This window comes from Chenopodium quinoa, unplaced genomic scaffold (genome assembly GCF_001683475.1).
Source record: "Chenopodium quinoa cultivar QQ74 unplaced genomic scaffold, ASM168347v1, whole genome shotgun sequence".
Taxonomy (NCBI): domain Eukaryota; kingdom Viridiplantae; phylum Streptophyta; class Magnoliopsida; order Caryophyllales; family Amaranthaceae; genus Chenopodium; species Chenopodium quinoa.
Genome location: NW_018745684.1, coordinates 7459949 through 7483225, shown reverse-complemented (window position 1 = coordinate 7483225; position 23277 = coordinate 7459949). Strand labels below are relative to the sequence as shown.

Here is a 23277-nt window from a genome sequence, read left to right as displayed (position 1 = left end):
ACATTTCCACTACCTATTGAATCTTCAGAACGCGGGGTAGCTTCTTTTTCATGATCATGCCGATATTTGTCTTGTTTAGGTGAGACTGCAACCTTAGAACTCGGCACATAAAGAGGATAAGTTGGTGAAGGACTACGCACCAAATGATCAAATGAAGGCCCGAGGACACCTCGAAAGTCAGGGCTCCTACTCATACTACTATGAGAAATTGTAGTGGTTGCACTACTTGTTACTGTACAACTACTGCTATTGCACAACTCAGACGAAAAACCTAGACTCGACAAAGGTGAAGACGAACAACCAATTGAATTCGGAGACAACACCACTTCGCACTCATTCAATCTTACACCACTTTTACCATGATCATCATCCTTGTCCTCACTCTTCTCATCACAAGGAGATAATATCCACTGCATCGAAGCCTCGGATGGACAAGGAACAAGAGAAACCCTAGGCTTGCTTAAACTTCCTAGGACACATTCATCTTCACTCCTAAACACCTTAGTTTTACTAGACCCAAACAAGTCATTATTTCCAATAGTAAGCAATCCTCTAGGTCTACATTTTCTCTTGTCACTAACACCAGACAGAACATGACCAGCAGCATAACAAGTAGTGGGTGTGGCTTTCACCACCGATGTCGAACCGCCTTGTATCTCCGGCGAAACAGAAGCCTGTATAGGCGGAATAGGGCTGATTGAATCACAACAATTTGACTCCTTTTCACCCAAATCAGACCCACACCCATTTTTACCTACAGGAGTAAAATTCACACCATTTTCACACATTTTAGCATCAGAACCAACTGAAAAATCAGATCTTGAGCTGGGTTTTTTCCCAGATTTCCAAGAATACAAACAAGGAGTAGGAGGGTTTTTCTTCAACCTTTTAACATTTCCAGAAATGGGTTTTTCTGGGTTTCGCAAAGTATTGCAATTTTTCACTAAATTTCCATCATTTTCACTCAATTTAACCTTCAAACGCTTAGCATTAGGAGCAGATTTAGGGGTTTTATTAGCAATTAACGATTTGGGTTTTCTATTACTAGCATTTTTAGTAGCAGTAGAAGAGTAATTTGACAGAAAAAACCTGAGACAACCCTTTGTAGCTTCTGCTGCTGCTGCTTCACTAGAAATTGAAGTTGCAGATGAAAATGAAGATGAACAAGAAGATGAAATGTTGATATTTTTTACCTTTAATGGACTTCTTGGGCTCGGATTTTTTACCTTTTTCTCTGTTTTACTTTGAATTGATGCAGAAAATTTGGTGTTCATCATAATGAGATTAAATTGGTTTATAATGAGGATTTACATTGATTAAAATTGGGGATTTTTTGTGGGATTTGAGAGAATTAGAAATGGATGAAGCTGAAGTGTGATAAGTTTAGGAAGGAGTAAAGAGGGATTATCTCAAAGTTTGAGTTGATTTGAATTTGAGAGTTGGGGGTTAGAAAATTTTAAGTTTGCCCCTGGATTTTGGCTTAATTTCTGAAGAGGGTATCATGATGTCGTGCCATGTGTTTCCTTTTTGGCATTGGCTTAAACTCTTTGGATTACTTTTAACAAGCGTTTGTACTTTCCCTTTACATAGAACAACGGTTATATATTGACTTTTACTCTATTACTGTATTAATTTATGCTCAATGCTTCCTTATTACTCCCTCGGTATTTTTTTTTTTTAATGCATTAATTTGACTTTTATATTTTTTATATGTCATGTTTGTCTTAATTTTTTTGCTATTATAAAATAAATAGATGTTATTATATAATATATCAGTCACAATGTCTACTTTTATAATATAATTTTGTTACAATTTTTACTAATAATAAATTAAAGATATCAATAGTCAAAGTTACGTATTGGCAAATGTGTCGGTCAAATTGGTGCATTTAAAAAATAAAAAAAAAAAACAGAGAAAGTATTCACATTTTATGGGGTATCAGTATGAAGTGTACAACTAGTTTTTTTTTTTTTTTTTTTTTGACAAAGAGAACAAACAAAGGATAACAGAATTAAAAGCGTAAACAAAGTAAAGAGCGACGGCGAGCAGAACCAGCTAGACGATGAGCAAAAGCAACCGAAGAACGGGGCATCTTTTTAACCAGACAAGCCCGAAAAGTAGAAATGATTTCCCGAATTTGCTGAATGATCCAAATGACGGAAATATCCATTATCCCTTGATCACGAGTCAACAGAGGAACGGAACTACAGTCAGTGACAAGCTGAACCTTATCGAATCCCCTCTAATGAACATGGCGTAAACCAAACAAACAAGCAAGAAATTCAGACTGAAGTACAGAATTGGAAACACATGCCTGAGCCCCTCCACTTAGACACCGAGAAGAGCTAGCCTTCGAAAACACCCACCCAGTACCCGCTCTGTGATCGCCAGGATCCCAAGCACCGTTAAAGGCAAGACAAACATCACAATCAGTAGAATCACCCTCCTTAAGAACGAAAATAGCAGGAGAGCACGGAAAACCAGGAGGAGAAGAAGGGGAACAAGCAGAAAGAGAAGCCCTAGCATCTGAGCTCCGAGTTATCCAAATACCCGCAAGATCAAACACGGACTGAGGGGAGTAATCGCAGATCGAAATCGCAAATTATTTCTAGTTCACCAAATAGCCCAACATAAACTAAAGACACAATCCACACCTACCCAATCCTTAGACACCACGAACCTAGAAATCAAACTAGAGAACCAAACCTCTAAGGAAAGAGCCGGAGACATCACAAAAGAAATACCTCAAGGCGCTGAATCCCATAAAAACCGCACAAATGAACAATCTCGAAACAAATGCAAAGCCGTTTCAGGGCATTGATGACAAAAACAACAACATAGGCTAATTAGCACACCCTTAAGACCAAGCACGTCAACCGTAGGTAACGCATTATGCAAAAGCTTCCAAGCAAAGATCTTCCACTTAGGAAGAACATGCAATCCCCAAAGATGTTTCCACTAAGAAGTAGAAGGAAATAACACTGGGTCATGGGACCCAAACAACTGACACACCAAGTGTGCATAAGCTAATTTGGTCGAAAAAGAACTATCGCGAGTAAATTTCCAATAGAAAAAATCATCCATTAGGTGACTTGGCCTTTCTAAACCAAGAATACTCGAAGCAGTAGACGAAGGAAACAACCTATGAATCAAGGCAACATCCCACGCCGAAGAGCGCGGAAGCAGCAAATATGACATCCTAGAAGGTAAATCCACCCCATGAGTGGAGTCCTTGAACGAAACTGAAACACCAGGCACCCAACTATCCTCCAGAATGCGGACCTTTAGTCCGGACCCAATCTTCCAAGTTATACCTTGTGACATAACCCTACCCCCAACAAGCAAGCTGCGGCAACCCTACGACGAACGAGAACAAGAAATAAAAGCATTATAAGTAAGTAAAGCAGGGTACCGGGCCCGAAAAACAAGGAGCTGGGGATGCTGAATAAGACCCCAAGTCTGTTTAGCCAACAAAGCCGAATTAAAACAACCCAAATGGCGCACACCCAACCCTCCTAAGCCTTTGGGTAAATGAAGGACTTGCGAAAAAGTCAAAGCCAATCCTCCAGAAGAACTGCTGGAGCGCCACCAAAATCTAGCCAGTAAACTATCCATCCTATCACACATAGTAGACGGAACCTTAAAAATTGACAAAACATGATTAAAAAAAGCCACCAGAACTGAGGTAATAATAACCAATTTTGTTGTTGCTGAAAGACGAAGAGAGGCAAAGGTAGAAAACGCTTAACCAAATTGTCAATCAAAGGCTGAAATTCCTTACACTTTCCCCGTCCCAAATCAACCGCACCCAGATAACTAGGGTGAGCAGAACCGGGTACCCGGCTGAGGGACCCGGTCCCGGAACCGGTTGTACCGGGTATCCAGATCTTGGACCCGGTCTCGGAACCGATTGAAGCGGGTCCAGGAATTTCAAAACTGGTCCCGGAACCGATTGGAACCGGTTCCAAGACCGGGTACCCGGTTTTTCTTCCTTATTTAATTTTTTTAGCCACCACCGGAGCCTGGAGTCACGGAGGCTGCTGCGCGAAAGAGAGGAGAAAGGGAGACTAGAGGACACCGGCGGACTGCTGTGCAAAATACCGGCGAGGCGACGAGGCGGCGAGTCGTCGACGACATTGCGACAGATCTGCCGTTGAGAGATGTGGAGACAAATCTGCTGTTGAGAGGAGAAGTGGAGATAAATTACTGGGTTACTGGGTTGGTATGATAATTTAAAATAACTTAGTGGTTTCATGGTTTGTGGATGATTTGTAAAATTAATTAAAAAACTAAAAAGGTATTGGATTTAAATTTTAAATGATAAATGGTGTTAAAAGGTGACGACAAGAACAGAAACCAAAGGCAAAGGTTTGACTGAAAGGACAATATGACTTTGGGGTATCGTGTATTTGTGTAAGCCAAACAAAACAAGAGTTCAAGACACGTTTAATGCCATTTGAACCAATACCAAACCGGGTACCCAATGGGTACCGGGTCCGAAATTTCAGGACCCGGTACCGGAACCGGTTTCAACCGGGTCCGAATTTTTGGATCGGTTCCGGGTCTGGAACCACCGGGTTTGAACCGGTTCCGGGTCCGATACCAGGTATCCTGGGTCTTTGCTCACCCCTACAGATAACTGCCCAAAGATGGACGATTCTGCATCTTCAAGGCCGACGCCAAATAGTCTCGGTAATCAGCAGGAGTATTAGAACTGAACTTGACAAATGATTTCTGTAGATTAACCATTTGTCTAGAAGCCGAACAGAACTCATTGATAACAGAAAGCAGCTACTCACAACCCGTAGGAGACACCTGAAAGGACAATAAAGCAACGTCTGCAAAGAACAAATGAGACACAGCTGGAGCCCTCCGAGAGACGCGCAGGCCCTGGAACAAACCGTTCCTCTTAGCATGCCTTATCATAGCCGAAAAAACTTCCATACATAGAACAAATAGATATTGCGATAAAGGGTCTCCTTGTGGTAGCTCGCACCCAGGATGCAACAAATGGGAAGGGGTGCCATTTACCAAAATCTGATATGAAACCATCGAAACACATTGGCGAATAATATGAATCCAATAAGGAGGAAAACCAAAAGCCTGCAAAACCTTCCATAAAAATTCCCAATTTACCCTATCATACGCCTTATTCATATCTAACTTTAGAGTAGCAGAGCAAACCTTCGAAGTGGAAGTATTCATATATGACAATAGTTCATGAGCAATCAAACTGTTGCCACTCATTAAACGTCCAGACACAAAGGCATTTTGAAAATTAGAAATAAGATAAGGTAAAACCCTTTGAAGATGGTTCGTCAAACATTTTGCAATGCACTTGTAAACTACATTAAATAACCCAATCGGACGAAACTGAGAAGCCTACTCTGGATGTTCCACTTTTGGAAGCAAAACCAAAAAAGTTCTATTCCACTCTTTAAGCATATATCCATGAGCGAAAAAATATTGAACCACAGAAATCACTTGGGTCCCAACAACAGACTAGGGGAATTAAAAAAAAACACCTGCAGAAAAACCGTCCGGCCCAGGAGATTTATCATTACCAATATGGAACATTGCATCCTTAATTTTAGCTGCGGAAAAAGGAATTAAAAGTCGTTCTTGATCTAAAGTCGAGAGTTAAGGCAAATCCAAGCTATCCCAAGAAAAATCCGCAGGAGGCAGAGCAGGACGATGACAATTATAAATACTAGAAAAATGATCCTCAAGGAGATTAGAAACCCCAGCCAGATCTGAAACCCAAACACCAGAGTCATCCTTTAAGCTGTGAATCCTATTACGACGACGACGAGCCTTCACCGATCTAAACAAAAGACGAGAATGAGATTCACCCAGAGCATCCCATTTCAGTTTAGAACGCTGTTTCCAATACCAAAAAGGTGGGCCGATCTTGAGAAACCTTGTCCCCACGAGTAGTGATGAATCGACAACGGTCCAAATCAGATGCTAGATTATTAGCCGATGAAGTAACCGAATCTTGTAAATCCTTCCAGTCTATGCCCCAAGGCCGCTTGTGAGTAACACACCAAGACAGAAGATGATGACGAAGATTATCCAATTTACGCGAAAAAGAGAACATCTGCGAGCTAGGAAACCTAATCTGCCAAGACGAAGCAATAAGTAAAGCAACCTCTTGGTACTCTAGACACCAGTTTTCAATCCTATAAGGCCGCTTCCTCGGCGCTCGAGTCCTTAATTCACATAAAGTAATTGCTACATGATCTGAAAACAAGATCAGTTGATGACAAATCCAAGCCTTAGGATGAGTGTCCATCCAGGCCCTCGTCGCATAACCCTTATCAAGTCTTTCAAAGATAGGATTTCCTAATTGACCATTAGTCCATGTGAAAGATGGTCCAAAAAAGGGAATATCTAGTAATCCCGAACTTAGTTTCCAGTCTAAAAACTCATGTCGACCAGGAATAGCTAGTGAACCCCCGACCTTGTCAGATAAATATTCAACTTGATAAAAATCCCCCAATAAAACTGCATTTGGTGCAATACGTAAACTATCAGTGGTTTCTGCCCAAACTGCATTCCGAAAGGAAATATGGGGTGATCCATACACAAAGATGATATGTTTAATTTCTTGACCAGGAACAATCACTTGACAAAAGATAACATGGGGAGAAATAGAAATAGGTACAACGGAAACTAGGGAGAACCAAAAGACTACCAAACCCCCGCTAAGACCTAGAGCATCAGAACCACAAAACCCATCAAAACCTAACAACGACAACTTTTGTACAGCACACTATACGGAACTAAAGTTTCCACGAGAAACATGATATCTACACCAAAAGGGCAGACTAAAGATGAAACATACGGAACTTTAGGGGAGTCCGCCTCACCAAGACCCCTACAGTTCCAAGCTGCAATATTCATGGATACCTTGGTGGCTCAGATCGGGGAGCCACCAAACCCTCAGAAAACAATGAAGAGTGATCCACAAGAGTGATTATCTTATGTGATGGAGTCGGTCCACAAGAGCAAGTATCCTTACTATCCCCATTTGGAGTGATAGGATCTTGCACATGCTCTCTGTCAAAAGTTTTTAATTCCTTTTACAAACTTCTTCTTCTTCACATGTTGTCTTTTAGAAGCTTTCCCCTTCACAATCTTTTTCTTCACACGCTAAGAGAAGGGAGGATCACCATAGTCCATATGAATTCGAGCAAGATGAGATGGTGAAATGAAGGCATCCAAAGGAAGTTCAAAAAATGGAAAGGTGAAACCTTTTCCAGAGTCTTGGGGAATGGGGAAGTTACTAGGATCCGATTCAACTTCAGAGTTGGTGTGGGGTTTACTAGAGTAGTGACTCTCCCATAGTTTATTATGAAGTAGGGGCACCACAAATAATTTAAACTTTTTCCTGGTGCTCGAAATGGAAGGGTCATGGTGTTTTCGCTTCCGTGACAAGTTCAAGTTTGAGTCAAAATTTTTTGGATCCAAATTGAAATTTCTTCCTGGGTTGACGCTAATAAGGTTGTAGAATTAAGTCTCTTTGCTTCTTACGGGTTGACCGATTGAAAATCTAGTTTTCGTTTCTTTAGGAGTACCGGAAGCAAAGGTGGGGAATTCGAGGAGAAAAGCCTGTATCCTTATTTGTTTTTTGTTTCGACCATGAAATGTTGGTAAAAATTCCAGGTAAGATTAAATTGGAAGTCCTAAAATTCTCAGTTCTTTTGAGCCCGATGTTCTTGTTGGACAGAGTAGGAATTGAGTCAATATATAGTAGTGTCAAAGAAAGAAGTCATATGGTTTAGTGAGGCTTTAATCATTCCTGGGGAAGCTCTGCACTAATTCTTCTTGTGGCCAATTTTCATAGGACGAATTTAAAATTGATAAGAACAACTAAATTGTTCACTAAAGGTTGAAAATGTTGATTGGAATTAAATGGATTTTTGACAAAAATGGCGAGGTGATTTTAGGCGGTGAAGATGATAAGAACAAGGTGTAGGAAATAAAGAGGTGGCTGCTAAGGAAGGAAGGAGAGTTGAAACATGCCTCTTGGAACCTAGAGAGAGAAATTTTTTATTGATGGATTTTTTGGTTGTTAGCTACTTAATGTACGACTAGTTTTACTTGTAAGATTCATCTATTCATGAATGATGTTAAAAATCTTGTTTAGCTTTTCACTTCAATCAGCTTTCGTTCTCGGTCAAATTCAATTATATTGATCTAAAAGCTACAGAATTGATCCCAATAAGGAAAGCTCTTATAACTACAAAAACAATGTTAACATTCAGCATTCGGAAATAGAAAACGATGCAAACACTTTGTAAATAATGTTGCAGAATGTTGAAATGCACTTAAACCATGAACTAAGTATGATAATCCAAGATATTGTGAAGATGATCGTATTGTTATCATTCTTCTCATGAGGTGAACTGGAAATGACATTGCTCACCTTGCTAATGTATGAAACTTAGGTGAACGAGTACTTCAAGCTACACTACTCAATTCCTCAATGTGCTATAGAAGCCTTTGCTAAGGACCAAAAGGGGAAGTAGCTTCAGTAACAAGCTACATGCACTAGTAGATAGCTCTTAGCCCCGTGTACTTGTCTAAGTTCAAATGCTTAAATTTTGGACATATTTTATGTTTATCTGAGTCTAGTGTGTATGTCATGTTATGTGGTTTTTGCTTTATGTAAACATGTACTTGTTATGCTCAATTGTAACTAGGAGGCTTATAGGTCAACAATAAAATTATCTTCTTATGTATGTTATAGTGAATTACATTGCAGCGATGACATACAACATGCAAACTTATCAGGATATCGACTATTTAGGTCACAAAGTTTTCAATGCACTCATTTAATTATGAAAACTAGTCTTTTCCATGATTGAAAGTCTTATCTATATTTTATTTTGGTAGAATGACATATAATATGGTGATAGCTTACTGGCTAACACGTTAGTTCTTAAACTTAACTTAAGGTTGTGTGTTCAAATCTTGTACTATTCATATTTTTACACGTTAGAATTAATTTTTCTTGCAAATTTTGTTACGTTGGAAAGTAAAAAAAATTGAACCCACAGTCAAACGTCAAACAAATTAGGTATGTGAAAATATAATTTAGGAGAGATTGGTTAATTGAATTTTATATAGATATTTTTAAGGGTTGATAATTTCAGCAATGTTTTGTTTTACTAATAGTTAATAGATTACACAGTGAGATGGAAGCTAACAATTTCAAATTCAAAAGAAAAACGATGCATATTAAGGGCGTGTTTGACAGTACCTTTTGAGTAACTTTTAATGGTTTGACTTATTCAAACCATTACTTAGTAAAAAAATATGAGGGGGCGTTTGGTTGGGGGGTTTAAACAAAGGGGAAGGGAATGAATCCCTTTGTTGTCGTTTGTTCGCAACATTCTTTCATTCCCTTTCCCCTTTTTTATTTTTGGGTTTACCCAAAATTAGTCCACCCCCATTCCCCACCCCCAACTTTTACCATTCCCTTTCTCCAACCACCACCATACCCACATCCCACCACCGGACTGTAGTCACACCTCGCCGGATGGTCGCCGGCTCTCCCCGACCTTCGCTTCACCTTCGCCGGCTCTCCCCGACCTTCGCTTCACCTCCCCCGACCTCGCTCCACCTTCGCCGGCTCTCCCCTGACCTCGCTCCACCTTCGTCGGCTCTCCCCCGACCTCGCTGGTCGCCGCCGGAATTCCAAACAACCAAATTCCAGAAAAAAGAGTAAAAAAAAACCCTAAATGGTGGTGTTGTGGTGGTGGTTCTATGGAATCATTCCTTTTTTTTTTTACAAACAACACCCTAAATTTCAAGGGTTTTATTCCATTCTCCTCCATACCCTTTCCCCATTTCATTCCGATTCCACTTTGCGAACCAAACGATCCCTGAGTGTTTGGTAAGGTAATGGTGGGAGTAGAGTTTAGTGGTTGAAATAGCTTTTGTGAAAAGTTAATATTATTAGCTATATTGAAAAGCTAGGTTGCCGTTGAAATTTTTCTTTATATTTTTAGAATTTTATAGCTAATAGTTAGTTAACAACTATTTTACCAAACACTAATACTTAATTATTTATTTTCACAACTAACCGCTGATTGACAGCAAACAGCTACACATATAACTAACAACTAGTCAACTCCTACCACGACTAACACTAACAATTACTTCTACGGCTACATTTTGCCAAACACACGTCTAACAAGCTACTAACAACCAACAATTAGACAATATTGTTGCATTTTTTAAAACATGGTTTGTGCTCTTGGTCGGTCCGCCCATGAGGTCTTAGAATCTTATGTAGCGTACGAATTTCCGGTCCGGTAGACTCCATTCTCTCTCTTCTTCCGAGTACCAATTTGCAAACAATCAGTAAGAGAGAGAAAATGGGTGGTGTGCGAGCACTGATTTTGGACGCTTCAATTCTTCTTGCCGATGACTGCGATGGTAATGCCGCTCCTACTCTTCGTTCTGGTGCTGATTTCCTCTTTTGCGCCCTCCATTTTTCCCAATTCCGTAAGGTTGTCGTCTCACTCGTCATCAATTTTATATTGTAGTTGTGAATTGTGTTTTTGGATGTTTTGGTTCTCCTATACTGCTGGTTAGATTGATTTTAGCTCTGATTATTCAATTGCATGCAATTGCATTTGATCATATGCGTTGAAATGTTGAATATCAATTTTAGATGAAATTACTTTTTGTTGAAAATTTATGTAGTTCGTTTGTTCGTTTGGGGTTAGTGGTCGCGCATACTATTTTAGAATGTACGGATGATGTTGATGCCTTAAGTGATGTAGTACTGGTCTATGCTTAGATTTCTCATTGTGCTCCACTGACTAGTACGTATGAATGATCCAACTGAATACATAAATGGTAATTTTGAGAAATTGTCTTTTTTATTTATTTATGAAATGCGTCAGGGCAGTTTCACAAGTGAAAAGTCACAACTACTTTTAGATCAACGGAGTTTGAAATCGTTTAATTCAAGTTTTGTAATTAATTTGGACTGGATGAATTATTACATGAATCAAATGGACAAGAAGTATTGTGTGTTGTTCTAGATGATGCCTTACGATGGAAAAGCCGATTTGATGAATATAACTGAACTTAACGTAGCGGATTAAAAGAGAGGCTTTCTTTTTGAAGAGCTATGTCAAATATGTAGGAGTGGAATGATAGGAATTTGAATAGAAAGGAGATCCTTGAACTTTTATCTACTCCTGATTTTTCATTAGAACTTTTCCTTTTTTTTTTTTTTTTTTTTTTTTTTTTTTTTTTTTTTGAGGAAGTTTTTCATGAGATTTATGTGCAATTCATTATAATTGAATGACATTCCTGATTTTGAAGTCCAGATTCTATATTTATAAAAGTTTCCTGGTTTAGGTTCTGTTCTTTCTTTTTGTGTTCAAACTTTAAGCAGACTATAAGATCTATTTATTCTTGCAGGGAATTCTTTTCGGAGAGGATCTTTCAATCGATAAGGTTTGTGCGTGCTTTGAACTTCTGTCTAGGATGACTATGTCTGTTTGAGTACTTATCAGGGCTTCAGAAACTTGACTCTCTGCAGTTAATCTGAAGAAATAATTAGAATTATTGTCGTAAACATATAATAAACTTGTGCAACTACTTTTATATTAACTCTATGCCTGTTTGCTAGTCACACTGTTGTAAACAGGTGCTCATACAGGTGAAAGTAATCACTATTTTTGTTAGTGTTTACTTTTTTGGCTAAAGATTAGGTATACTGTTACACAATGATTGTTCTCATATTGATCTTATAATGAATGCACATTTGTATATGTCATTTCAAATTAAGCTGAGAAAATAGAGTTGAGATCGAATTGATGGCTTGAAAGTAAAAGATGATCCTTTGAACTCTTGTCCTACTATGGTGGTATGGCCTCTGCAGTATCCTCCTAACGCTAATTATGGAGTATATTCTGAAGTATGATATTTTTCTGTGTTTTGATTGCCCTGAAGAAGGTTTAAACTGTAATTTGCAGAATGGGAATACTTTAGAATTAGTTTCATTCCTTGACAGTTATGCTATAGTACTGTTCACTCTTTACTTTTAGGCCTGAAGATACTATCCTTTTCAGCAGCTGTACGCATTTCTGCTAAAACTAGATGGGTGTCCTCATGCTCATGTTTGACCATAGATTCTGCAGTTCTCATTCATCTATGTTTCTTTGTTTTTCTTTGTGGTGCAGGTCAATCTTCTAGAAAAGATGTCAGAAGTATATTCATTCGATTGTTTTAAAGTCAGTATTTCTGCTGTGGAAGTTCTTATGAATGAAATTGCTGTAGCTTGGGATGATGTTGGAAAAGATGTTTTGTTTGTACTCTCCAGTAAGAAAGTGGATCATTGTCTTAAGCTATACGAACGTGGGTTTTTACTAAGTATACTTGGTGAGCATACTCTCCTTTACAGTTTACTGTATATTATTTATAACTAGGCAATGGATATTTGTTGGCAACAATAGAGAGTTCTACCAGACAACAATTGGCGAATGTGTGCAACAAAGCATAGATTTAAGCTGCTGTTACACGTGTTGTGTTGCACCTCTTGTGAAATGAAGAAAAAATAATGTAGTTTCTTAAATTTTGATAAAATTAGGTTTGATGAGATCATGAAGTAGCAATCTCTAGAAAATAGGAGCTGAGCACATTCTGGCTTGGATGTCCACTTGACGCATATGATTTCCCATGTGTCTCATTATATCTCACAATTAACATTCATCAGTATCATTTTTTTCTTTTGCCTCCTTTTGTGAAATAAGTTGGAATGGCTGGTAAAACTGAATTGCTGATCACTGTGCATGTTGAGGTTTCCTTTAGTTGGTCACAATGTTTCCATTTTTACCTGCAGATGTTGATACTGGAGGCGATACAAAAAAGCATCCAAGTGCCCATTATGTCAAGAAACTGGAAGAGCTTCCTTTGACTTTGTGCTGCTTGAACAAAAAGGTTTGGCATATATAATTGCTTGGGCAAGTATTAGTTTTTCCTTTTCCATATAAAGGTATCATATAGTGGCTCTGTGGCACATTGAAATCATTTGTTAAACCATAATCCTGTGAATACCTTTGCTGGGGCTAGTATCACTCTCCCTTTCCATGATAATGAATTATTTAGTGGTTATATATGACATGGAAATGACTTGCTATACCATAATTCCCTACTACCTTTGTTTGAAAATATAGAAGTCTATAGAAAATTAAATTGCATGGACTGTTGTTGGTTTGATATTTTTTTTCAAAGTCTCAACGTTGGAAGCTTCAAAGCTGCAAAGGATAATGAATAGATAAGGTGTTGGTTGCTAATCTGTTGGGCTTTTGTATGACGACCAAGAGAACAGTGATTAGCGTTTGGTTTCTGGCATCTTCTTTTGTTTTTTCTCTACTCTTTCTTCATGTTGTGGGCAAGGGTAATTTTGGACATCAAATACTTGAAGAGTTGATGTATGGAAGAGGGAGTCCATATGAGTGGAAGTCAATAGACGTGGTGCATTATAGCCTCTCATTCAATTGAAAGTAATGGTTTTGTTATCCTGTTAGGACTCTGCTACGATTCAGTGTCGGTAGACATTTAGTAAATAAATCAATTTAATTTCTAGTTTCTTGGTATCCCCTTCTTGGATTTTTTTCTGTATACCTACTTCTGATTTGCAGAATTGGCAATTGGAATTGAACTTGATGCACAACTTTGCACATTTTGTATACTCCTCTCCTTCATCGTCTTCTGCCAGTTCTCTTCTATCTTCATTTCTTCCTCTGAAGACCATTTAGAATGTCATCATAATACTGTTAACTAAAGTCGACGAAGGTTGCTAGAATTTTCTTTGGCCGTTTTGGGTTTTATTATTCTGTATTTGGTCACCTGCATTTTCCAAATCCTATGATCAGCATGCTGTTTAATATTAATTATATGAAAAAAGAGGCATAATCCTATTGCAGATACCTTTGCTGGAAATTTAGTAACACTGATGTATTCTGTTCAATTTTATTTGGGGGTGAGGGGAAGATGAAACACTATGCTGATCACTTCTGAAAATATATTGTGAACAGGTAGCTTCCAAAGAGGCTATAACAGTTGGCTACTGTATGAAGCCCTCCCGGCAAGCAGATTTTGCTAAGGTGAGCTTCAAATTGTCTGGAGATAGAGCAGTTGGTGCAACTTCATGACATTCGATAAGGTTTAGATACATTATGCTTTTAACTAATCTATATTATGATCTGTGTTGTTAATACATATACAGTAATAAACGGTAAAGTGATTTAATTAAATCAAGCACTAGCTGTATGAAATCCCAAACAACAAAATCAGTATGAAAGAATTTGTGGTAGAAGTATTCTCATAATGCCTTTTCACTACCAAATATTCTCTTCTAAAAACCTTTAAAAAAAAAATAAAAAAAATAAAAAACCTTCTATGAATAATAGATCCAACACATAAGATACATTGAAAGCAACATCCCTAATTCCTAGCAACTATTTATTTTATTGATCTTAGAAAAAGTTCAAACTTTTAGTTAGAAATTTCTAACGGATCAAGATTCAATATTCTTGGGTTCACTTCAGTACCTACTATCATTAGTTCAGACAATTTACTCACAATTCTAGACAAAGATTAATATGGATGATTTAATTTATAGGGGGAGATAAAGAAATAGTTAATGGCATTGGAAATTTGGAATTACACTAGGGATCATCTCAACCCTAGTTGATGGATCTTCTGGTGTATAAGGAAAGAGAAAGACTTAGTCTTGATTGTAGATTTTAATATTGTTCACAAAAAAAGTTAAATGCTTACAATTCTCATGGTTCTCTATATGGTGCTCTCTAATATTTTGTTCTGATGTTAATGATAAGATCTTAATAAAAAAATACTGTGTAATCGCATTTTAATATGTTGCCAATCACAAAGCAAAGAGTTAAGGGCTTAGGGTGATTTTATTACATTGATTTTATTGGACACATCGATGATGTAAAGCAGAGGATTGCTCACTATATTCCCACATCGATTTTGTTATGTACACCTTACTTCTTTGTCTGTACCATTGTTCATTTTAATTAATTAATTAAAATTTTACTTGCTCAGAAAGAAGTATATTGTGGGTGATAAGTAATCAGCCAATATGCAAATAATACGATTCAACTGAAACATATTGCTGATATCAGACTTTCAGCTAGTCCACTTTATAGAGGGCCACTCATAGCAGGTCCATATCGGTGGATACAGCAGATACAAGCCTGATAAGGCGATACAAGTCATACAACCAATGATAAAAATCATACCACATCAACTGTAACTCTTTTGCACCACTGCGATGAACTATGCTTCCATGAGAGGCAACTGCTTTGTTAATCATAATTGCAACTGCAATTCTAACTTGATCCATACAAGATTCTTGACTGAAAGCAGATGCTCCTTGTTATCAGTCTAGCATCTGTAAATTTACGAGTGATATTTTAGTATTCCCTTTGGATTGACAGTATGATATATTGTTCTTCATTTGCTCAATGCTGTCATTGCTTGTATTTGTAACTTCAATGAGTATTGTTTAAAAAACTTACTTGGGATTGACTTATTGATTTTGTATCACTTTTCCTTTGGTATATATTGGCTATTTGGTTTTCATTAAATTTTAGAAAGTAGGAACCGTTAGCTATGACTTAATAGTCTTACCAGGTGCTTAAAACACTATTGATTTTTATTTTCACCTTTAATTTGTATCTTAATTCATATCTGCAAACACAGAGGGAAGGGATGGAATCAATGGAGTCCCTCATTCCATTAATAAATCATAGTTTGTAAGGCTTTGCTAAATTTTTCTTTGCTCGTCTTGACCCCTGAACTTCAGCATAATATGTTACAAGCGTGTCCTTTGGAAAGAAAGCGGTGTAAGATGTTCATCTGGTGCTGTAATTTTACTTTCCTCTTCAATTTTTTGCAGCACAGTGAAATCTAATTTTCAGGATGATCTAATCAACTTTTTAATAGTATATTGATGACTGCTTGTATTACATAGAAACTTGTGTGCACATGACACGGAGAATTTGATATTGTGGGGGTTAGCATAGGTTCCATTTGGTGATGAGGTGACTGTTGGGATTGACATGCTGTGTTTTCTGCTCGTATCTTTTCTGCAGATTATTTTCTCCTCCCATACTAAGTGAAGCATGTATGTTCCATTTGGCAGAGAGGTGCATTTCCACTGTATTCAATCCAGCATGATTTGATGTTTCTGCCCCTCAGTTACGATCTTTCCATACCATTGCAGCTGCAAGAAATTGATGTAATACTTCATAAAGCAACTGACGAAATTTTATCTGTTGAGCTGAACTTGTCACTTGCCCCAAAAATTACCTACACAAATGGTATGGAAGAATTGAGAAGGTACTTCTCTTTTTTTTGAAGATGATATGGCTTTTATCTCTAATCTGACTTGGGCCTTTTAACATTTAGTCTTTTTTGTCTTCTAACACGCCTCTTTTAAATGCTAATTAGCCCCTTTCTAGCATTACTTTTGTTAATATATTGCATGGCCAATTTCTCTAAAAACTGACAGATCAGTTGTGACAAAAAGGGATGTGAACTTTTTAAACTTTTTATTGTCACAATAATTGGAGACGAGTTCCGGTTATGTATAAATTTCTTTTTGTTTGATTTCCCATGTTTTCGCCTGGCCTCTAAACTTACCCATTAACTCTGCAATATATTTCTCTCTGGATGTTTGCTTTTCTGAATAATTTGATGCTGGTTTTGTTTGTCATCTGCGAATGTTATTATGGTGAAGGAAGTGGTATGTATTTGGTCATAGTAACAAAGAAACCATAGGTGAAGGAACAAATAGAAAGACAAGTTGAAGGCGTGGAGTTGGAAAATACTGTTTGATATAAACAGCTTATAGCAGTATGAAGTTGCGACGAGAAGGGGACATAGATCGAGTAGATAATTATCTGAAAACTATCTCTTTTTCTCACCTTAAACCTAGATATTGCCTTGAGAACTTTTGGTGGTCTAGATTCGCTTCATGAGCTTGTGTAATGCATTCTATTGAGCCTTTTCGATACTTGTTACCCTTGATTGCTGGGGCCAATGCACAACTTTCTACTTAAAGAGAAATGACGTTGATAGCTGATACACTCTCTGTCCAAAATTAAATGATAATATTTTTTTTTTTTGGCTGTATCAAGAGATGGTAAAATTGTTTTATATGGTTTAATGGTACATTAGTGAATTGATATAATGGTAGATTTTGGTAACATCAAAGTGTTACCAACTTTAAAAAAATATAAAAAAAATAAAAAAAATGCTATAAATGGCAGGAGTCTTTTGTTCTTAAACTTTATTGAAGTGAATAAGATGTGCAAAAAGAGTACCTTTTGGTTCTTGACGACTTCAACTGTAGTGCAGTTGATGTAGTTCTCTAGCATGTTGACACACAGGACCTTGCCGAGTCATCCTCACTGTTGTGTTATTGATCCGTTCAATAATATCTATCCTGTTTTGGATCGGCTCAAGATCCAATATCTTCTACTTGGGTTGGAGGATCTGAACAAGGAAGGCTTCTCAAAGATTAGGGGTGCCCATTTTCTCAAGGTATGATGTTATCTCCTGTTCTCTGAATGATTATGTTGAATTAGATAGACATCAATATGCAATAGATATAGAATTCAATTGGTTAAGGGAGTGAACATAATGCCCTCATTTTCTTAAGATATAGCATTATGTGCACCTCTGGTACTTCGAATTATCAAGCTGAATTAATTAGTCACTCTGTCTGTTATATGCTCAATTAATTGAGAATGGCACATAAATGATTTATTGCATGTGAATCCATTATTATGAACCTACTTTTCCTAGTGAAATCTTCTACGTAGTACTAAATAAAAGTTTGAAAAATTGCTTTCATTTTTGTTGAATGAAAAGTGTTATTTAATGCATGTATTGGTTTTATTTGAAGCATTTAGAGTCTTAGTGTGCGATCCACTTTTTCCAATAGTAAGATAATTTCCAAAATCATCAGTCATTGTGTCAGAGTCAGCCTCTGGAGTCTGGATACTCCTATATTCAAACAGACTAACTAAATTAAATTAGTAGGCATTATGAGAGTTTTGAGTTATTCCCATTCTGCCTAACTAGACACTGAGCCACTTCAATCACATGAAACACAACTTATCAATTTCCTCAAACCCCCTCCAATCAGAATAGCGTTTCAGAAAGCACCCCTTGCTCATGATTGAATTGTACTTCTAGGCACTCTAGCTGTCTTCCTCTAAGGGTTCTTTCAGAAATACCATAGCTAACGCTAATCACATTCCAAAGAGAGCCAAATTTGCCTCTGCAGTAGAACACATCAAAACCTTCATTTGTCCCGTGGCTAATATCTATGCCTAACTTGCACCATCCTCACCATACTTTTCTCCATAATTGTTGCATCAGTATTCCACCGTTTTTGCATGAGAACAATCAATCATTTCCGGTTGCAGGGAATTTGGTTTTGCTATTTTTAAAAAAAATAGTAGTAATAATTACAGACTTGGGTTCAAGTCTGGTGTAGGTGTACTTTAGCATGTATTCAGTCGACACTCCCTAATTACCTCACTTGAGGGTTTTTTTTTTTATTTTTTTTTTATGTGCAGCTCTTCTCTTATCTGGAATCACAAACATCAATTTTCTGTTCTACAGTTCCTTTTTTTATTTCATCTCTTCTTTTGGCTGGAACTTGATGTTCTGTTCTTCTATCATATATGCTTCTTTTAGTTTGTGAACAATGACATGCCCATGATCATAGAAGCTCAAATGATTTTTACATGTCTTCGCTTTTCAATGTCTTGGTTCTAAATTGATTCCCCAGTTATAGCAATTAATTTACCCAAAATAATCAAATTGAGATTTGTATACCTGTTCTCCGCTTTCTGCTTTAAAACTTTTCATACTATCTTCAGTTCTTTCTTTTCCTCCCTTTATAATTAAAAATCATCCTAATGCAACATATTTTCAGATTTTTTTTTTTTTTTTTGTTCTTGGCAGTCATGATATTAAAGGCTTCTCATATAGATTTATGTATTTTTGAGTACATGCATGTAACTTACAGAATATAGTCAACTGACTTTTCTTGTTAGTTATCTAGAAAACTAAGATGTTGATTGAATATGCAGGTTGACAGTTATAATGATCCTAGTTTGACAGATAAGCTATTGGAGGCTAAGGTATCCCTTCCAAGCATAGTGAAACCTCAAGTTGCGTGTGGCGTATCAAGTGCTCACAGTATGGTAATAAGCTAGTTATCATCGTTTTATTCAGTATATAAATTTAATTCAACTCATATGCACATGCACATAGGGAAACTTATATTTGTAACCCTAAAATTTCAGAGACAGTTGCTTATAGCTCTAAAATTTAGTGCGCTTGTGCTTTTGCAGACATTTAGTTGAAGTAATTCGACACACATGCTTGTAGGCGTGGTTTCACAGACATTTAGTTTGAGTAATTTTTCTTTTCATGCAAAAAATTATTGAAATTTTGCCATATTATTATGATGGAAGCGATAGTTTAAGCATGTAGATCAAGGGGAAATAATTTTCTTTTAGTAAACTGATTCATGCTTCTTTCATTTGTTTCCCCTCGAAATTTGAGTCAAGACTAGTTTTGCTTCCAAATATATTGAAAAGCTCATCACATAATATATATAATACATACAATATCTGTGTTTTACGATGCTTTTACTGAAGCTTAAAATTGTCTTTGAACATAAGAGAGCATGCAAAATTCCTCTGGCAATCTGGCTTTAATTTGTAATGCTCACTGGGAGTTCATTATTGTTCTGACTCCTTTTTCTTCAATATAAAGGAGAGCTACAACTGTTCTGATTTTTTACACAAATTTCACAGGCAATCGTCTTTAGTTTAGAAGATTATAAGGAACTCCAGGTGCCGCTACCGGCTGTAATTCAGGTGAGAAAATTTTACAACACTTTAATTTTATTTAATTTCACTTATCTCCTAGTGTGCCCCATTTTCTGTCTTTGAGAGGAAGGATGAGGGACGTGAAGGCTAGGGAGAACACAAATAATTGTATTATTTTTCAATAAAGAAGGATTATGCCTTTTCAATATCACTGAGAATACTTGAGATGGCTAGGGTTTGATAATACTCAAATACAAGTGGCATATGGCAATGTCAATGGTTCTTTGCATGAGGTAGTAAGAGATGCTATTAGGAGGTGCAAGCTGAGATGGGGCACACTCAGTGATGTGGCTTTTGTTGAGCACGCATTGTTGCTGTGGCTATAAGTTATGCAATTTTAGGGTCTTGCAAAAGATTTTCCCATTAATGTAGCTGCTATGAATAATATTTTAGATTGAAGAGGTTTGAGGGTCTTGGCTCAGTGTGTTGGAGATGGTGGTCATCCTGAACATTGTATAGGTAGTTGATGTTTCTTCCAATGAGGAAAACAATGGGGTTGATGAAAAAGGTGATCCACAGGTGCCTTTCAATTGGTAAGAGCTTATTGAAGAGTTTGCAGATGACCTAGCAGTCTTACAATGTGGAAAATTAGCTTGTTTGGAACTCTCATGTACGCTGAACTCTTTATAAGTATGGACTTGGTACAGTAGGAAACCTCTATGTAGGCAACCCTCAGAAGCAAGAGACTTTTCAAATTTCATTTATGTCCCTTGCCTTTCACTCTTCCCTTTTCTCCCTTTATGTTGCTTACTTTCATTGCTTTCTTGCACTTTTAAGATTCCTTCCTTCACTTTTGCGGCTCTTTCCTTCTATATATATGTATAGAATAATCTTATTCAATTTCAGCAACACATCTGGAAACCTCCATTATCTGATACCATTGCAGCAGCAGGAGTAATCTTATTCAGAACTCTTGCCCATTTTGTCTTTAATGATTATTATCAATTGGTATCTGTAGCTGATTCAACTTTGTGGATGAGTGATGTTTAATCAGTGACTGGTGTGTTCGGATACAACTGAGCTGAGGCATTACTCGGCAATAATGTGTTTTGGATTGTCCAGATTCTTTAAAAATTTTGGAGCTTTGGCGTGTGAAGGATTGATAATGGGTTCTGTTAAGAACAGTTTATTCTATTGTAACGAGGAGGATACAAGCTTTATTGAAATAAATTTTGGCTCATGGACTTTACAAGGTGGTTCCCTTTTTAAATTTATTAAATGTAAAAAAGTCTGCTTTGGCATGAACTTTGCTATCAACTTTTTTTTTTTTTTTTTTTTTTTTTTCCGTAATCTTATTTCTTTTATGTTACTTGTGTACTTCTCTTTTGTCTTTAAGTATGAGATTCTGAATTATGCAGGAATATGTAGATCATTCATCCACACTATTCAAATTCTATGTCTTGGGGGAGAAAGTCTTCCATGCAGTCAAAAAGTCTACACCTAACGGAGATGTGTTGATGAAATTGTCCCAAGCAAATCAGTTAAAGCCTCTAGTGTTTGACAGGTAGTCTACCGTTAGGTCTTTCCATGATGCTTTCCAATTAATGAAGTTGCGTGTGAAAAGATGATTTCCTGCAAAGCTGCAACTAACCGAGTGAATTTCTTTCACAGCTTGAAGTCCCTACCCACTGCCGAAAAGAATCAGTTTGGAGATGAAGCTGTTGACCTTGAGCTTGTAAAAAATGCTGCAAATTTGCTTAGGGGAAAGCTTGATCTTACCATCTTTGGCTTTGATGTAGTTGTAAGTACTCAAAAACCATGGCTTTATGCTTCCCAGCTTAACTTTAAACTCTAATCATACAAGTATTTAAGATAGGTATGGTGGCTGGTGGACCCCTTCATTGGGTTCATTAGGCTCTTGGCTCTCTCAGTCGTCCACTGCTTAGTAGGTTGAACGCTGAAGTGGATATTAAATCCTGGTAGCTGGCGAAGTGAAGAAGGGGGAATGGTATAGGAATGGAAAAGCCTTCCTTATGCACCCTGTTAGAGGCTTGAGCCAAATTTACTTTGCGCTTTCTGCATCATAATTGATTATTGATCATAACATAGTTCTGGCTGTTAACAGATTCAGGAAGGTACTGGAGACCATGTGATAGTGGATGTAAACTACTTGCCATCATTTAAGGAAGTACCGGATGATGTAGCAATTCCTGCATTTTGGGATGCTATCAAAAACAAGTTTCAGGAGGTACAACAGACAATAAGCCAACCTCAGAATGTCGATACCAAAGAAACATGAATCCTATATATGTGAGTCCTGCATTTGGTCTACTGGAGGTCTCCATATTAATGGTAGAGCGCTGTTAAGTGAACAAATCTGTAATGTTTGTGCTTGTGCTTTTTACCTTTAGTTGCAACATGGGTGGAATTTTGGATGTTGGTGAAGCTGTTGAGGAAATTTATTTCTATAATGGTGATTTCATGTTTGGTATTATCTTGATTGCATCTCCAGAAGTAGTTTCATTCTTATTGTGTGTGTTGCCCATCTAAGATCGAATTTCTGGGGTGCTTTTGTTTCAAGAATTTTTCACACAAAAATTACTTTGGTGAAAAATACAAATCATACAATATGCAATCTAATGAGGGAGGGAGGTAACTAAGTTTATATAACTCCTAAATGAGTTTCTTTCTTTCAAAAAAAAAAATGAGTTATTATCTTTGGTAGCTCCTAGTCCTACACTCCTTGTCTCCTACGCTATTAGCAAATGTGCCAAGTTAGAATGACGGATGTGCTAACGAACCTACTAGGCCAATTCGAAGAGAAAATCACATGGGTGGGACAAATTTTTTTATTTTTTTATTTTTTTTTCCCCCGAAGAAAAATGCACAAAAGTTAGGATAGTCTTCTCTCATAGTTATAACTTAACTTTGTAAAAAATGAATATAAATGTCCATAAAGGGGTATCTTGATGATCTAAATCATGTAAGGTAATCTTATACTTCATTAACTCATTTCAATGGATGATCATGTACACAAGTTGTTTAAACAATATACATACAAATGGATACAATACGTATAAAAAATTCCAACAAAATGTTAACATACATTCAATCATATGATAAATGTGATGATTAATTTTTATAATGTTTTTAGTTTCAACTTTAGACATGTAACTGTTATTAATTTTTATGATTAATCAAGTCAATTTGATTATAAAATTGACAACTATTTCGATCCTCAAATGGTGTCATATCGAATCATAATATTCAACTTTAAACATAATAATTTAAAAATGAATAAAGTCATTTTAGATAAGATTAATTTTGCTATGTACATACATGTACAAAACTTAATCAAAA

General features: G+C 36.9%; 1 protein-coding gene across 1 annotated transcript; it reads left to right on the top strand.

Annotated features, from left to right (window-relative positions):
* The first annotated feature begins 10234 nt into the window (after nucleotides 1-10234).
* Nucleotides 10235-22411, top strand: LOC110717442 (inositol 1,3,4-trisphosphate 5/6-kinase 4-like). The gene is made up of 12 exons (XM_021896140.1): nucleotides 10235-10524; nucleotides 11450-11485; nucleotides 12214-12412; nucleotides 12873-12970; nucleotides 14071-14139; nucleotides 16206-16402; nucleotides 17455-17608; nucleotides 19171-19284; nucleotides 19903-19965; nucleotides 21336-21481; nucleotides 21589-21718; nucleotides 22043-22411. The coding sequence occupies exons 1-12, from the start codon at nucleotides 10390-10392 to the stop codon at nucleotides 22214-22216; spliced, it is 1515 nt and encodes a 504-aa protein (XP_021751832.1). The 5' UTR covers nucleotides 10235-10389; the 3' UTR covers nucleotides 22217-22411.
* Nucleotides 22412-23277: the final 866 nt, after the last annotated feature.

Coding starts and splice junctions, on each gene's coding strand:
- LOC110717442 (XM_021896140.1), top strand. CDS start 10,390: ATGGGTGGTGTGCGAGCACTGATTTTGGACGCTTCAATTCTTCTTGCC. Junction 16,403..17,454: donor GGTATGGAAGAATTGAGAAG/GTACTTCTCTTT, acceptor GTTGACACACAG/GACCTTGCCGAGTCATCCTC. Junction 21,719..22,042: donor TCTTTGGCTTTGATGTAGTT/GTAAGTACTCAA, acceptor GGCTGTTAACAG/ATTCAGGAAGGTACTGGAGA.